The sequence below is a fragment of the Geotrypetes seraphini genome, chromosome 3 (assembly GCF_902459505.1).
Source record: "Geotrypetes seraphini chromosome 3, aGeoSer1.1, whole genome shotgun sequence".
In the NCBI taxonomy this organism is placed as follows: domain Eukaryota; kingdom Metazoa; phylum Chordata; class Amphibia; order Gymnophiona; family Dermophiidae; genus Geotrypetes; species Geotrypetes seraphini.
Window position 1 is genome coordinate 216,627,478 of NC_047086.1, and position 17,885 is coordinate 216,645,362.

A 17,885-nucleotide genomic window follows, 5' to 3' on the forward strand; every position below is an offset into this window, starting at 1 on the left:
AATAAAGACCATCCTCTTCACTGACTACTTTCACTAATAATGCAACATAGAGGAGATAGCTGGCTAGTCCCCACTAGGAACACAATAAGAATACAGCAGGGATACCCAGAAGAGCAGAGGATATGATAAACAAAGCACAGATAACTAGAATTATCAGAAAGTTTGTAAATCCAAGATGAACATAGAATATGATACAGGTGAGCAAATAAGTAGGATGTAGTACGAACACAATACATGATACTAATAGTATTATATGTGTATATATATGTAGGATGATTAAGCTATAATAATTGAACTCTCTTTTGTAACACCTTAACAGAAGCTCATATATTGTAACACTATTACAGAAGCTCATGTAAACCACTCTGAATTGACTTCCCAGTCATTAGTAGCGGTATAGAATCTTTCAATAAACTAATGAAGTAAGAAGTTTACAGAAAAATCCAGAGTGGGTTCTTCTGCAGAGCTTGGGGCAATGGGGAAATTAACCGCTTGTCCAGAATGTCACACCTATTTACTGGAAAAGATGTTATCAAGGTAAAAATATAATCTCTTTTTAAAAGGCCAGGAGCCTCTCTTGGTCATTTAAAATGCTTTGAATATCTAACCCTTATGTTCTAGGCTCTTGCTTCGTTTACCTATACCTAAATCCTGAACTGGTTAGTCTAAAACTAATCTAATCTAAAACTTACCCCCTAGAGCTGGCAATTCCAGTCCTCGAGAGCCGGAGCCAGGTCAGGTTTCCAGGATATCCATATTGAATATGTATGAGATGGATTTGCATGCACTGCCTCCTTGAGATGCAAATCTATCTCATGCATATTTATTGTGGATATCCTGAAAACCTGACCTGGCTCCGGCTCTCGAGGACTGGAATTGCCTACCCCTCCCCTAGAGCGTCGGGGGCAGCGCGGGCCATTCAGCGCGGCTCCCTGCACTAGAAACTACTATCACAGTTTCATAAAAGGAGGCCTTAATTTTATAGACCGGGTCATCAACCAAATGGAGCTCGACTCTGTTAACAGCAAGAAAAACATAATACAGAAAAATGGAACTCTAAATTAAAAATGGTTAGTTTCCAAAATGCTTAGCAAACAAAAAAGTCTTCAGAGTGTTGTTTATTGTACCCCATTCCCCCTAACCCCCTATAATTTTGGCTTCTGTGCATTATTTTCTGTTTTTCAGGGCTCTGGGGTCTAGTGAATAATGCTGGGATCGCTTCCCCTATGGCCCCCAATGGATGGCTGACGAAGAATGACTTCTGCAAGATACTAAACGTGAACCTGGTGGGGATGATCGATGTGACCCTCAGTCTGCTTCCCCTGATCAGAAAAGCCAAGGGCAGGATTGTCAATGTTTCCAGTGTGTTTGGGAGGATAAGTTTTGTTGGAGGTGGATACAACATTTCTAAATACGGGGTGGAGGCTTTCTCAGACAGTCTCAGGTGAATAGAATAGAAGCATCTTTTATTTTTCATAGATATTTAGAGGAGCAGATTGAATTTTAAGGTGATAATTTCTTGTTTCAGCAACACCGCTAGTGATTCTATTTGATGGATGTAAATCAATAAAAAGAGAAGTTGGGCAAAGGAGCTTCCTAAGGACTAGATTTACTAAAAGACGCTAACATATAAATGAATAACAAATATTAATGTACAGTGGGACTTATAAATTAATAACATACTTTAATGATGTTAGCATATGCTAATAAAGTAGTGTCTTTTGGTAAATCTAGACTTATATCAGCCAAACAAACAAATAGAGCCATTACATCAACTCACACTGGCTACCAATTCATGAAAGAATCCTATTTAAATTCTACTGCATGCTATTTAAATCCTTAAACGGAGACGGCCTAATCTACCTGAACAAACGTCTCAACCAAACTACCTCAACCATAGAAACATAGAATATGATGGCAGAAAAGGGCCACTGGCCCAACAAGTCTGCCCACTCTGAGGACCATCCCCCCTAAGCACTTCCACGAAGTGAACCCACATGCTTATCCCATTTTTTTTTTTTTTAAATCGAGCACGTTGCTTGCCTTAATTACCTGAAGTGGAAGATCATTCCAAAGATCAACCACCCTTTCAGTGAAGAAATACTTCCTAGTGTTGCTATGAAATCTCCCACCCCTGAGTTTCAACGGATGCCCTCTTGTTGCCTTAGGTCCTGTAAGGAAAAAGATATCTTCTTCTACCTCAATATGGCCAGTTACATATTTGAACGTCTCTATCATATCTCCCCTCTCTCTGCGTTCCTTGAGAGAGTATAGCTGCAACTTACCTAGACGTTCCTCATATGGGAGATCCTTGAGTCCTGAGACCATCCTGATGGCCATTCGCTGAACTGACTCCACTCTCAGCACATCCTTTTGATAATGTGGCCTCCAAAATTTGAACACAATATTCCAGATGAGGTCTCACCATGGACCTATACAACGGCATTACAACTCCGGGCTTCCGGCTGACAAAACTTCTTCGGATGCAACCCAGCATTTGCCTAGCCTTGGATGAAGCTTTCTCTACTTGATTGGCAGTCTTCATATCTTCACTAATGCTTACTCCTTGGTCACGTTCTGCAGCAGTTCTTGTTAAGGTCTCACCATTCAGAGTGTAAGTACTGCATGGATTTCTGCTGCCAAGGTGCTTAACTTTACATTTTTTTTTTCCAATTCTTTATTCATTTTCAAATTACAATAAGTGCAACAATATATTCAAACAAATTAACAATAATTATGTCACTTAATAATCTTCAATGGTACAAATGATATGCTCTTATCTCCCACCCCTCCCACCCTTTCTTATCTTAGAAACAATACCTTATACCATATATAAAATAAATTTACCCTTCCCTCCCTCTCTCCCAATCCAACTTGTAAATTTAAGGGAAAAAAATATTAAAATAATATGCCATCTAATCAGTACAATACTTTGTAAATGGTTCCCATCCATCCTGAAATTTCCTGAAAGAACCACGCTGTACTGCAATAAATCTCTCCATTTTATATACCTGACATAATGAATTCCACCAGAAATTGTAATTTAATCCAATTTTTCCAATTATATGTAATTTGTTGAACGGCAACCCCAGTCATTATAAGTAATAATTTGTTATTATTTGTAGTAATCTGACTTTTTGCTCTCATTGCCATACCAAACAGCACAGTATCATAAGATAATGCCACTGGATTATCTAATAGAGAATTAATTTGGTCCCACATTTACATTTTTTGACATTAAAACTCAGTTGCCAAGTTGCAGACCATTGTTCCAGTAAGAGTAGGTCCTGCGTCATACTGTCGGGCATTGTGCTTTTGCCCACTATGTTGCACAGTTTAGCGTCGTCAATTTTGCCTCGAAGTCCGTGAGGCAGGTCCTGTACAAAGATATTAAATAGGATGGGACCCAAGATCGAGCCTTGCGGCACTCCACTAATCACTTCCAGTGTTTCGGAGGAAGTACTATTTACCACCCCCCTCTGAAGTCTGCCGCTGAGCCAGTCTTTAACCCATGCCATCAATGTTTCCCCTAATCCCAACGAACTCATCTTGTTCAATAACCTACGGTGTGGAACACTGTCAAAAGCCTTACTAAAGTCCAAGTACACGATATCCAGGGACTCTCCCATATCTAGCTTTTTCGTTACCTAGTCAAAGAAACTGATCAGATTGGATTGGCAGGACCTTCCCTTTGTAAATCCATGTTGGTGGGGATCCCTTAGTCTCTCATAGTTTAGGATCGTATCTAATTTGTGTTTAATCAATGTTTCCATAAGTTTACACACTATCAATGTGAGACTTACCGGTCTGTAATTTTCAGCCTCTGTCTTGCATCCCTTTTTGTGCAGCGGAATGACGTTAGCTGTTTTCCAGTCCAATGGGACATCAACACGGAAGAGTCCCGTTGGATTGGAAAATGGCTAATGTCATTCCACTCCACAAAAAACGGGATGCAGGACGGAGGCTGAGAATTATAGACCGGTGAGTCTCACATTGATAGTGAGTAAACTTATGGAAACACTAATCAAACGCCAATTGGATATGATCCTGAACAAGGAGAATCTACGAGATCCCCATCAACATGGTTTTACGAAAGGAAGGTGCTGCCAATCAAATCTGATCAGCTTCTTTGACTGGGTAACAAGAAAGCTGGATATAGGGGAGTCCCTGGACGTCGTGTACTTGGACTTCAGCAAAGCATCCCACACCGCAGGTTATTGAGCAAGATGGGTTCGATGGGACTGGGTGAAACATTAACCTCATGGGTTAGGGACTGGCTTAAAGGTAAACTTCAGAGGGTAGTGGTAAACGGTACCCTCTCCGATACAACGGAGGTGATCAGCGGAGTGCCGCAGGGCTCGGTCTTGGGCCCGATCCTATTTAACATCTTCATAAGAGACTTGGCTGAGGGGCTTCGAGGTAAAATTACATTATTCGCCGATGACGCCAAACTATGCAACATAGTAGGCAACCGCACAACAGATGAAAGCACAGTGCCCGACAAAAGCTCAATGCCCGACAGTATGACGTAGGACCTACTCCTGCTGGAGCATTGGTCAAAGACTTGACAACTAAGTTTCAATGCCAAAAAATGCAAGGTCATGCACCTTGGCGGCAAAAATCCATGCAGGACTTACACCCTAAATGTTGAGATCCTAGCAAGAACTGTAGCAGAACGTGACTTGGGGGTGATCATTAGTGAAGACTTGAAGACTGCCAATCAAGTGGAGAAAGCTTCATCCAGGGCTAGACAAATCATGGGCTGTATCCGTAGAAGTATCGTTAGCTGTAAGCCCGAGGTCATAATGCTGTTGTACAGATCCATGGTGAGACCCCATCTGGAATACTGTGTACAATTCTGGAGGCTGCATTATCAAAAAGATGTGCGGAGAGTTGAGTCAGTTCAGCGAATGGCCACAGGATGGTCTCAGGTCTCAAGGATCTCCCGTATGAGGAACGACTTGGTAAGTTGCAGCTGTACTCACTCGAGGAACGCAGAGAGAGGGGAGACATGATCGAGACGTTCAAATATGTCACAGGCCATATCGAGGTGGAAGAGGATCTCTTTTTCCTTAAAGGACCCATGGCAACAAGAGGGCATCCGTTGAAAATCAGAGGTGGGAAATTTCATGGCGACACCAGAAAATATTTCTTCACCGAAAGGGTGGTTGATCGCTGGAATAATCTTCCACAACAGGTAATTGAGGCCAGCAGCGTGCCAGATTTTAAGAAAAGATGGGATTGGTATGTGGGATCTCTTCATGGAGGTAGTTAGGGGGTGGGCCATTAGTGTGGGCAGACTAGATGGGCCGTGGCCCTTTTCTGCCATCATGTTCTATGTTTCTATGTTTCTTCTAATGGTCATGCCTCTCTCTATACAGCCTAGAATCCTTCTAGCAGCAGCCACTGCCTTGTCGCACTGTTTATTCGCCTTTAGATCTTCAGACACTATCACCCCCATCCGTGCATATCAGCTTCTCACCTCCCAGCACATATGGCTCCTTCTGATTTATAATCCCCAAATGCATTACTCTGCACTTCTTTGCATTGAATTTTAGTTGCCAGATATTAGACTGATCCTCTATCTTTTGCAGATCCTTTATCATGTTTTCCATTCCATTCTGTTTCTACTCTGTTACAAATCTTGGTATCATCCTCAAAAAGGCAAACTTTTCCTTCTAACCTTTCGACAATGTCGCTCACAAACATATTGAATTGGATCGGCCCCAGCACTGATCCCTGAGAGACTCCACTACTCACCTTTCACTCCTAGTGAATTCCACCACCCTCTGGCGTCTGCCCATCAACCATTTTCTAATCCAGTTCACCACTCTGGGTCCTAACTTCAGCCCGTCAAGTTTGTTCAAGAGCCTTCTATGAGGAACCATGTCAAAGGCTTTGCTAAAATCTAAGTAAATTACAATGGCATATCTAGCATATGTGACATCCGGGGCCCATCATTTTTTGCCCCTCCCCCCATCTGTACGAAAAACATGATTTTTAGTAACAAGCCACACGTCGCACATGAGTACCTAAGAAAAGGCTGCATCTTACATACTGCAGTGGGCAGTACAACATCAATACACCCATTGTAAAACTAAACAAGCCAGACTAGTACAGATCAATTCTACACCGTCAATCCTAACAGAAAACTATGTCTTTCGAACACACAGAACACAGAAAACACCTTCGCCTAGTATGGAATATGTCATCAAAAACTAACCCCTCCCCCTTTTACAAAACTGTAGTGTGGATTTTAGCCACGGTGGTAACAGCTCTGATGCTCATAGAATTCTGAGCATCAGAGCTTTTACCACCAAGGCTGGCGCTAAAAAACGCTCCACAGTTTTGTAAAAGGGGGAAAAAATAGAAATACATAGACAAAGGTTAAATTGAACAGCAAAAAGCTGGACTCTGCATACAATGCAACACCACAGAAACAGTGACACATGTCTCCTAAAGCAATAAATAAATAGAAAATTTTTGTTCTACCTTTGTCTTCTCTGGTTTCTGCTTTCCTCATCTTCTTGTTACTCTCTTCCTTCCATCCACTGTCTGCCATCTCTCTGCCCCTATATGGTATCTTCTCTCCTTCTATGCCCCTTCCAGAAACTGTATGCCTCCCCTTCCATCTCTCCTTTCACCCCCATTGGTCTGGCATCTCTCTCCTCTCCTTCCCTCTCCCACACCTCTCTTCTGCAATCCCTTTCTTCCCTCATTTTCCTTTTCAATTTATTTTCTGCATCCATCTAGATTATGTTCTTACTACCCTCTCATCAATTTCCTTTTTTACTGTCTACCTACAGCTCGCCACCTCTTTCCCTCACCCCCTCCAGTATTTCCCTAACTCAATCCTTTTCCCTCATCACGTGCCCTCCTTTTATTTATCCCTTCCTTCCATCATGTGCCCTCTTTCTCTACCCCTTCCATCTAGTACCTTCTCCTCTCTCTGTCCACTTCCATCGTCTGCTCCCCTCTTTCTCTCCTCCCATTACCTTCTTGCAATTGCTCCCTTATCTCTCCAATCTGCACTTCCATCCAGCATAGGCTCCCCCCTCTACCCGCCAGACTACCATCCAATTTCTGCCCTTTCTCTCTCCATCCACCCCTCTTCAATCAGCATCTGCACCCTTTCTTTCCCTCCAATCCAATTCCATCCAGTATCCTTCCCCTTATGTCTCTCTCCCCTTTCCCTGTACATCAATTCCATTAGCACCACCCTTCCATATCACCCTGCCCCCTTTCTTTCCCTGCACCACTCTTTCATTCCAGCAGTCCTGCTCCTTTCTCGCAATGACTGTAGCTGCCGGCTGCCGGTCCACCCCTCTCCGACATACTAGCTCTGGAGCAGAGTCAGCAGCTGCGTGCTGGAAAGTCTCGTGATGACTCTAGGCTTTGCTCTGGAAGAAGCAAGTTACGTCGGAGGGGGTTGACCCAGCAGATAGAAACATAGAAACATAGAAAGATGACGGCAGAAAAGGGCTACAGCCCATCAAGTCTGCCCACTCTACTAACCCACCCCATTAAGTCTGAGTGCTGATGACTTAGTTCCTTAGCTCGACCCTCGTAGGGATCCCACGTGGATGTCCCATTTATTCTTAAAGTCGAGCACGCTGGGAGTTGCGACAAGGACCCGCGATGACTGTGTCTCCCGGGTCCACCCCCCTCCGACATAACTTCTTCCGGAGCAAAGCCGGCAGACGAGTCATCGGGGGACCTTCCTGTACCTCAGCGCAGCTGCCGACTCTGCTCTAGAGCAGTGTTTTTCAACCTTTTTATACTCGTGGACCGGCAGAAATACAAGAATTATTTTGTGGACCGACAAACTACTAAGACTGAAATTTAAAAAACACATTTCCGCCCCATCTCCGCAAGCTCAGTCCCCGCAAACCTTCTGATCCCATCTGCGCAAGTCTCAGTTATGATTTTATATTGAACATATTTTATTAAAGTTTAAAAAGAAATAATATTCTGTAGAATTGTCATTTTATAAATATAAATATACAGAACAAGGACCAACAAAACCCCTGTCTCCCCTCCCCTTCACATATATCCCCTCTACTATCAAGAAAACTGAACAAGCCGTTGCTTTTTTTTTTCAGGACTTGGCCGGCTGTGCACCCCGCCTAAGGCTGCACCCGGGGCGGACTTCCCCCCCCCCCCTTGGTACGCCACTGTTAAATTATATCTAGCATATGCCCTTGATCCAATTCTCTGGTCACCAAATCAGAAAATTCAATCAGATTTGTTTGACATGTTTTACCTTTAGTAAAACCATGTTGCCTCGGATCCTGTAACCCATTTGGTTTTAGGAATTTCAGTATCCTTTCTTTCAGCAATGCTTCCATTATTTTTCCAATAACTGAAGTGAGGCTTACGGGCCTGTAGTTTCCTGCTTCATCTGTATGAACACTTTTGTGAATAGGGACCATATCCGTGCTTCTTCAATCCCCAGAACCCACTCTCGTCTCTAAAAATTTGTTGAACAAATCTTTAATAAGACCCACCAGAACCTCTCTGAGCTTCCTCAATATCCTGGGATGGATCCCATCCAGTCCCATTGCTTTGTCCACCTTCATTTTTTCAAGTTGTTCATAAACACTTTCTTCCGTAAATGGCACGGTATTCTTGTGTGTAACTTTGCCAGACAATCTTGGTTCTTCTCCAGGATCTTCTTCCGTGAACCCAGAATAGAAGTATTTGTGTAACATGTTTGCCTTTTCCTCATCACTCTTCACATATCGATACATATCATCTTTTAGTCTCGCAATTCCATTTTTCATCTTCTTCCTTTCAATAATATGTCGGCAAAAATTTTGTCTTCCTTTTTACATTTCTAGCCAGTTGCTCTTCCGCTTTCACCAGATGTATCTCTCTCTTAGCTTCTTTCCGTTTCACCTGGTAGTCCTTCCTGTACTCTTCTTCTTGGGTATTTTTATATTTCACAAATGCCAGCTCTTATGCCTTTATTTTCGCTGCCACAAGTTTAGAGAACCAATTTGGTTTCCTTTTTCTCTTGTTTTTATTTATTTTCCTCACTGTTTTTCCACTTCCCTTATGTCCTCCCATCCTAATAGCTCTTTCTTCAGGTACACTCCCATTTTACTAAAGTCCGTACATTTGAAATCTAGGACTTTGAGTTTTGTGTGGCCGCCCTCCAATTTAGCTGTTATATCAAACCAAACCATTTGGTGATCGCTATTTCCCAGGTGGGCACCCATTTGAACATTAGAGATACTCTCCCCATTTGTGAGGACCAGATCTAGTATCGCTTTTTCCCTCATGGGTTCCATCACCATTTGTCTGAGCAGAGCCTCTTGAAAGGCGTTCACAATCTCCGTACTTCTTTCCGATTCCGCAGATGAAACTTTCCAGTCTGCATCTGGCATATTGAAGTCACCCATCAGCACCTCTTTCTTTCCAAACTACTGCGCAGGGATTGTCTTTTACATGTTTAATATACAGCACTGCATACATCTGGCATCATGATAGAAATGTTAAGTAGCAAGACTCAAATATAAACGGAGACCCCCAATTTGGGGCTCCAAAATTTAGGTTTATATTTGAGTATATACAGCAAGAGTTTTTAATTTGTGTGTTAATGACACCCCACATCATTTATAAAGACTGGTATTCAAAAGATTTGTTCAGATGACTTCAGGAGCTGCCCATACAAATATTTGCTTTTGAAACTTGCTGCTTTCTCCTTCCCTCTGACCCAATCAGTAGTGCTGCCTGCTTAGACGATGCTAAACAGGTTGGGAGCTAAAAATTCAGCAGTATATAACCACAAAGAGCTGCTGAGTATAAGCTCTTATTTACTCTGCCACACTCAGGCTGGTAAGTATTGATCAATTTTTGGTTTTTTGTCATGTATGTCAATGTTTCTCAAGCTGGAGTTACCCCTTAGCTTATCTGGATTTCAAATATCTATAATGAATATGCTTGGGAGAGATTTCTATACAGTTCATACAGCACTCATTGACCCAAGAACTTGATGTGAACCTGGAAGATTATGTTTGGAAATTTTGTGAGGTGAGGAATGGCCTAGTGGTAGAGCTGCTGCGTCTGCACCCTGAGGTTGTGGAATTGAATACCAGCGCTGCTGCTTGTGACCCTGGAGAAGTCACTTAATCTACCATTGCTCCAAGGAACAAAATAAGCATCTGAATATATGTAAACCACTTTGAATGTGTAACTGCAAAAAAAATTGTATACAAGTCCCATCCCCCTTTGTAGCCTGCAAAGTACTTGTGTCTTCATATAGTGAAAGTAGATATGTGTTAGGCATTTGGCCAGTACAGTCAAACCTTGGATAGCGAGTAACGTGGTTTACAAGTGTTTTGCTAGCCAAGCAAAACATTTTCTTAAATTTAACTCGATAAACGAGCGTTGTCTGGCAGTACGAGCACATATATGTGCATCGCATCACTGATTGCCTCTGAACATAATACATGCACCCGCAATTCAAGCACACACAACATACACACATCTCACACTGAGCGCGGCTGAACATAATAAAAGCATCACGCCTAATTCACCCGCATCGTAGTGACTGTTCGAAACGAGTGAAATCTTGCAATACAAGTACGTACAATACAGTATTTTCTATTAAAGATTTTGGGATGTGGAACGAATCGTCCGAGTTTCCATTATTACCTATGGGGAAATTCACTTTGATATACGAGCACTTTGGATTACGAGCATGCTTCTGGAATGAATTATGCTCGCATACCAAAGTACCACTGTATTTCTATGGCCTCGGAAGGGAGATAAAGAGGATGATTATTCAGTGTGGTTTAGATGGGCAGGAGAGGCTGCTGCCCAGTTGAACCATTCTGAGCAGGTTGGAAGCTAGTGCTGCTTGGTATAAACTGTGGCACTGTTCAGATGATGCCGGGACAGTTCAGGAGCAGAGTCTGGAGTTATGCTGGCACCAGCAATACTCGTATTCAGTGCTGGTGCACACATAGGTGATTCTGTTACACCTATTCAGGAGTCTGTGCGTTAGGTACTTAATCCATTTCCACAAACCAGGTTTTGCAGAAGTGTCACTCACAAATTTCAGCACCTCCCACATTGCCAGTGGAGTGTAGGTGCCCCCTTTAGTTTTTCCTCCTGCAAGCAAACTGTGCAGAGGTGTTTCTGATGTGCTCTGCTTAATTTTTCTTATTTTTGGTTATAAGTTCATTTTTTTTTCTGAGGCTTTGGTGCTCTGAAACCCCATATTTGGGGATTCTCTGCCTCGAAAATGATGCAAGCTCTGCAGAACCAGACTGCAGGTTGCAGGGCAAATATTTTGCTGGACCTATGGAGCCAACCTGTTGGGTAATATTTCAGGGCTCAGGGTTCATTCCCCTGGGAGCCAACTCGTCTTCATAATTTTTCTGTGGCTTGATCACAGGCTGTGAGTGCCCTGAGTAAGGACCCTCGGTTTATTAGGGAGTCAAATGCATATTTTGTCCGTCTCCCCCACCCCCCACCCCCCCATTGCGCTTCAAGGTTCCATAGGAGTGGAGGTCTTGGACAGGGTCAGTATGACTGTCAGCCTGATGATTTCCTGGTTTGGAGTCGTAATTGGACGTTTCTGAGGCAGAAAGTCCTTTCCATCTCTTCCAGCTGCAAGGAAAGCTGACAAACAGGCCCTTTCACAGAACTGTAAGTACAGTCACATTTTTTTCCTGTGGGAAAATCGGGGGGGGGGGGGGCAGATGACTCATTTTTGAAAGCTTCTGGGGTCACTCACCTCTAAAACCCCTATTTCAGCATTTTTTATTCTTCAAAAAAGTCTCCATGGGCCATTTTTGGTGCAATTTTTCTGGTGGCGCCCATCTTGGATTTTAACCAATCTTTTTTCTGAAGCCTGTATTTGCCTCAAAACCCCTTGATCTTACAAAAATCAACAAGGATGGACTCTTTAGCGTGTTAACACCATTTCATGTGAAGTTTGCATCAGATGGTTGGCAGAGGAACATCTATGTACCACGTGCTACAGCACATGCGAGGGAGAGGGCAGGAGCCTCAGACTTAACCCAATTTATGTCCTCCAAGGCTGGGGAACCACTGTGGGACCAGAAAATTGGTAGAGGGGATTATAGTGCATTCGTTCCTCCTGCAGGTGTCATCAGGGGTCTGCAGGTTCTTCTTCCCAGAGATATTCCCAGGGCTATGCCCCTATTTCAACAGCTCCAATTCATCAGGTTTATGTGCAGCGCCTGCGCCTAAAACACCCCAATGCCGCCAGGGATATGGTGGGGCTTCTGCATATCGGAGGCCGACTTCTCAGTTTTCTCAGTAGTGATCTTGATTTTCATCAGAGCCATGAGTGCTGGCCATCATTCGGGAGGGGCACCAGTTAGACCTCTTTTGTCTGCCTCCTGCTTTGTTTCTGGACTCCAGCAGGTCGGCCGAAAATGAGTCCAGGGTGAGTGATACTCTGCAATGTCTCGTAGACATCGGAGCGATGGAACCTGTTCCAGAACACAGATTGGCATTGGGCCGCAGAAAGTCTCGGAGGATTGGAGACTGATCTACAGTCAGTCAATTGCTTCTTGCAGATTTCTCTTTTCTGCATGGTTACAGAGCGCACAGTGATAGCTGCAGTCTCTCCAGGATAGTTTCTGGTGTCCTTGGATCTCACAGAGGCTTGCATCTATATTCAATCTATCCGGAGCTTCACAGGTTTCTGCTTTTTTTTTCCATGTTCTGCAACAGCATTTCCAGTTCTGCCCTTTGGCCTCACATTGGTGCCCCATACTTTATCCAAGGTGATGGTAGTTGTGGTTGCCTTTCTCCTCTGGTGGGGAGCCAGGTCCATCCTTTCTTGGACCACTGCTTAATCCGGATCCATCTCGCCAGGAGTGCAGAAGTATGGTGGAGATGGTGGTGTTTCTGCTGCAGGCATTGGAGAGTTCAGGAAGTGCCGCTTGATGCCCTCCCAGTCTTTAGAATATTTGGGCCTTCTCTTCGACACCAGACAGGATCGTGTGTTTCTTTCTGAGGTACCTAGACAGAAACCTCAACAACAGATCAGAGATCTCCTGCTTCTGGGGTTAATATACAGGTTCCGGGGTCAATGGCAGCCTTGGAGGCGATCCCCTGGACTAGAGTGCACATGCACCCTTTACAGTAGTCCCTTCTCTCTCTGTGTTCTCTGCAGCATCATCCCCTTCAAATGCCACTTCCCTGGAGTGTGCCAGCTCGTAGCAGCTTGAGTTGGTGGCTTCAGTGGGGACACTCTGCCAGGGTTGGCTTCTTTAGATTTCTGAGTAGATGACTCTTATGAAGGATGTCAGCCTGTTGGGTTGGAGTGCTCACTGCAGGGACCACTCCATTCAGGGGCAGTGAACTCCTCCTCAGAAACGCTGGTAGACTCCTCATCAGAAACACTTGATCAATCTTCTGGGACTGTGGGCGATTCGGCTGGTGCTACTCACTCTCCAGCCTCTGGAAGGGAAAGCGGTGCGAGTATTCTCTTTCACCGCCACAGTGGTGGTGTATGAAAATCTTCTAGGGGACATAAGAAGCACCTCCTTTGGCCAGGTGACTTGCATGCTGTTCCGTGGGATGGTCCATGAGGTCAAAGTCAGCAATATTCAGGCAGACTTTCTCAGCCGACAAGTCCTGAACCTGGGATAATGATTCCTTCCGCGAAAGGCATTTTGTCTGATCATACAGCGCTGTGTTTAACCCCAGATGAACTTGATAGCTTCGGCTGAGAACTCGAAGGCCAGGTGCTTTTTCAGTTGATGAACACAGCCAGAAGCCTAGGCCTAAATGCTTTGGTTCAGCCTTGGATGGCTCATGAGCTCCTGTACATGTTCTGTCCATGGCCTCTAGTCGGTCGGGTCATTTGCCCAACTCAGCTCATGTGTCTAAGGCCCCACCCACAGGAGGGGCCTAAGACTACTGGGTCGATTCTGGTTGGCCCAGGCGCCTCAGGCCCCACCTGTGGGCAGGGTTTGAGGCACCTGGGCCAATCAGGCCCTAAGGCCCGCCATTCAATAGATGGCAGGCCTGCCGGATGGACGGGTTTGGGACCCGTCCGTCCATCCAACTTATTTACAGGTACAGGGAGGGGGGTTGGTAATGGGGGGGGGGGTCGAGGGATCGGCAGGGGGTTGCGGGGTCAGTGGGTGGGGGGCCGATCGAGGATTCAATGGGGCGATCATGGGAGAGGAGTGCGCCGAGAGCAGGAGGGCCTGGGATCCTTCCTGCCCGGATCTTAGTGGCGGTGGGGGGTAGGAGGGATCCCAGGCTCCCTCCTGCCCAGATCATTGTGTGTGGGGGGTGATGCATCATGGCAGGAAAGATTGGATATCTCCCCTGCCGTGATCCGATCACCCCTCTACCCGAACTGCCACAAACCGCAGCAGGAGAGATTGGGCATCTCTCTAGCCGCGGGTTGCAGCAGTTCGGTTAGAGGGGTGATCGCGTCATGGCAGAGGAGATGAGCCATCTCTCCTGCCGCGATGGTTGCGTTGGGGAGTGGGTAGGTTGCCGGGCCGCTGAACCGATCGCGCCAGCCATGATCAGCTCAGCAGGCCCTTTTTCAGCACTTATACCTGTGTTGACTTGGTCTAAGTCAAAACGTATAAGTGCCGACTAGGCAACCTGCCTAAAGTTTTGTTTATACCTGCTGTACGCCTAGGTCTAGGTCGGCCCATCTCCTGCCCTTTCCCCTACTCTAAAAACGCCTCTTTTCGCTCTATGCATTTAGAGGCAGGGGAAAGGCCTAAGCTGGCTTTAGATACATCTAAAACCAGCTGTGGTTATGGGTACTTGGACGATCAGGCTTTTTGATTGTTGAAGTACCCATTTAGGCCACTTTGTAGACATTTTTTTATTATTATTATGAGCCCCCTAGTGTATAGAATCCTAGAGGGACTATCAGAAAGAAGATTATCGAAGATAGAAAAATAATCTTCCAATACTGAAAACATCAAAATTCAATATCAAAGAACAATTCTAATATACAAACTAATGCAATTCATAAAAATATAAAACATCAATACATATACATTTTTAGGTTTCTTTTAAAATGTATTTTCTAAATAAGTTGCAACCTGTCCAAATATTGAACATTTGTAAACATGTGGTGATTTTCCCCAGTATCAGCACTTTTCAGATTGTCTTCTCTCTTTTACTTTGTATAGGAGCAGCTGAGTAAAGGGAGCTATGGTGGGAGAGGAGGTGAGGCAGGATAGATAAAGCTAAGCCCTAAAACTATAGGCAAAAAGAATATGGTAATTTTTGCATTACAGACGTGAGCTGTGTTCCTTTGGAGTGAAAGTCTGTATCATCGAGCCTGGTGCTTTCAAAACTCCCATAACAGATCTCAAATACATTGAAGAGACTATCCAGCAGATCTGGAGCTGCTTGCCAGAGGAAATCAAGGAAAGCTATGGACAAGCTTCCTATGACAACTGTGAGTCTTCAGCTCTCTTTCTAAAGGAAGAGGAAATGTTACATTGAAACATGATAGCAGATAAAGGCCAAATGGCCCATCTAGTCTGCCCAACTACAGTAACCATTACATCTTCCTCTCTCTAAGAGATCCCACGTGCCTGACAGATCTGGGGATGGTATTAATGTCATTTATGGGTCTGATGGGCCAAGAGGAAATGGCAGAGCCTTCAAGGTATTGGGGAAGGATGTGAAACTGTTATCCAATTGAAAAGTTTGCTCACAGCTGGTGATGTTATTTTGCTTGTGCATTCTTACACAGATCTCAAGAATCAGCATCGTACGTTGAATGCCCGTAGTTCCAAACTGACTCTAGTGACAGACTGCATGGAGCACGCTCTGACAGCAGTGCATCCCCATACACGTTACTCTGCTGGCTGGGATGCTAAACTGTTCTACCTTCCATTCTCTTACTTACCAACGTCCGTTGCAGATTTCCTGAGTTTGATGCAATGAAGAAGCAAAGTGAGCCAAGAAGAAAATGTCTCTAGTGACAACTGGGACCCTGTTGGGTATATAATGCCAAATATTATACTTGTTAACAGAAAGGAACTCACCCAAGTAGAAATAATCATGACCTATTCAATAAATTAGGTTTTTCTCCACCCCAAATGAAGAAATTTTGCTTGTTTCATTGAATATTGTGGGGAATCATTTAATAACAGTATGCATTATATAAAATGAGCTCCGCAGCAGATAGCATACACTGTTAATAAATGAACCCCTATGTATAAAGCTAATTGTTAAAATAATATCGAAACTGGATTTAAAGTTCTGAAATCCAAAAGAAAACTGCCTGCTCTGACCGGCAGGCGGCTTAGCTGTGCCGAATCCTGACATGTCAGCGTGGCTTCCCCAGGAAAGAGGAAGGCTTTTCAGATACAACAGACCTAGGCACCTGCCTAGTCTGCCAGGCCACACTGAGATACTTTGCCAAAAATGAGACACGATTCAGGTTTGTTCAAATTCATATACTTAGGCTTTATTGAACAGGGGGTCTGAATACTTTCAACCACCCTCATGGAATGCAAAAATTCAGCATAAAACAAAAATATCATACAGCTGTCAGAAATTGTCAGAATGGCTTAAAGTTCAAGTATGGCATACAATTGCAGTTCCCTGGACTTTTTTTTGCTTTAAAGATAGTCCTCTTCACCAGGGTTCAAAGAAACAGAAATGCCATAAAAATAAACTTCCAAACAATGAAAGCAAACTGAATCACAAAGCAGATAAATGAAGTGGCAAACTTTAGAAATAAAGTTTCAGGCTTTTCAGCTAACCTAGCTGGGTAACTTGCATAGTTTTCAGAGCAGACTCCTAGGCTAATTAGCATCAGCTGAGCTTCCCAGCCGATAAAGCACAGCAGGGCATTAGATAAGCTGTTAGATTTACAAAGGCTTTAACACAGAGGCTTCACACTATCAAAGAAACAGTTCCTTTAGCAAACAACCCCCCCCCCCTCCCCGGTAGTCCCAAAGTGAAATAGAGGTTTTCCTTCTCTCCCTAATCAGTGACACTTGGGATCTGGTTGCAGAGAGCCAGCACTCAAACGCAGCTTAGTGAAACAGATACTTGGCTTCCCTTCAGCTTATAGACTAACCTCCATTCCCTCTGAGTTATAGTCAGCTTCTGGACACACTTCAGCAGTGTCCATTGCCTCCTCTTTTCCAGCAGCTGGGCTCAAGCTTGGGAAGTCCTCTGCCATCTCCACGTCCTCACTACTATGGGATGGAGGAGGGAGACTTCTCTCCTCATCTGCCTCTTTGCACTGCTGCTGGTCATGCCTTTGCCTTGGTTTCTCAGCTTCCCCTCCGTTCCTGCTCTCCCCTCTATGATTCAGGGCTCTGCTTTTACGTGTGTCATAGCCCCACCCCTCTCTCCTAGGAGCAAGGGGGTTGGGCAGGAAATCCCTAGGGAAATAACTCTGGTTTCTCCTAGGATGATAATGTGCATACCTTGCAGGACTAGGTCTCCATTTCTCAGTAAAAGTCCTATCATGCTTTCAGATGAACTTATTCTGATATGGCATTCTCTGCTGGATATTCCTAGGCTCATACCTTTCCTGCTCTACCTCACTGTCTGAGGGTAGTCAGCCATTTCCATATCCTTACTTTTAACCTGGTCAGCTCTCCTGACCAGGACTGTGCTCTGCTTTTATCCATTACAGGGACAAAGCTGACTACGGGTTTGTCACAGGGGACAATGGGACAGGAGATTGCTTCCTGTCCCTCCCTACCGTGCAAAAAAAAGCCTCCAGTGCCTAATTTAAAACCCCCTCCCCTGCTCTCCTTCATACCTCCCTGCTGCCGCTACTGGTAATTACCGCCCAGAAGCCTTCTTTCCGACGTCAATTCTGATGTCGGAGAGGATGTTCCTGGCCAGCCAGGCAGCAATTGGCTGGTCCGGAACATCCTCTCTGA

General features: G+C 44.5%; 1 protein-coding gene across 2 annotated transcripts in view; it reads left to right on the forward strand.

The window, feature by feature from the left end:
- Positions 1 to 16,017, forward strand: part of LOC117357413 (retinol dehydrogenase 7-like) — a 51,302-nt gene extending 35,285 nt beyond the window's left edge. For both annotated transcript variants that reach the window (XM_033937952.1, XM_033937953.1), the window contains exons 3-5: positions 1,186 to 1,444; positions 15,264 to 15,427; positions 15,728 to 16,017. In XM_033937952.1, coding sequence (XP_033793843.1) covers positions 1,186 to 1,444; positions 15,264 to 15,427; positions 15,728 to 15,921 — 617 coding nt within the window. In that variant the 3' untranslated portion in view covers positions 15,922 to 16,017. The remainder of the gene's footprint in view (positions 1 to 1,185; positions 1,445 to 15,263; positions 15,428 to 15,727) is intronic.
- The last annotated feature ends 1,868 nt before the right edge of the window (positions 16,018 to 17,885 follow it).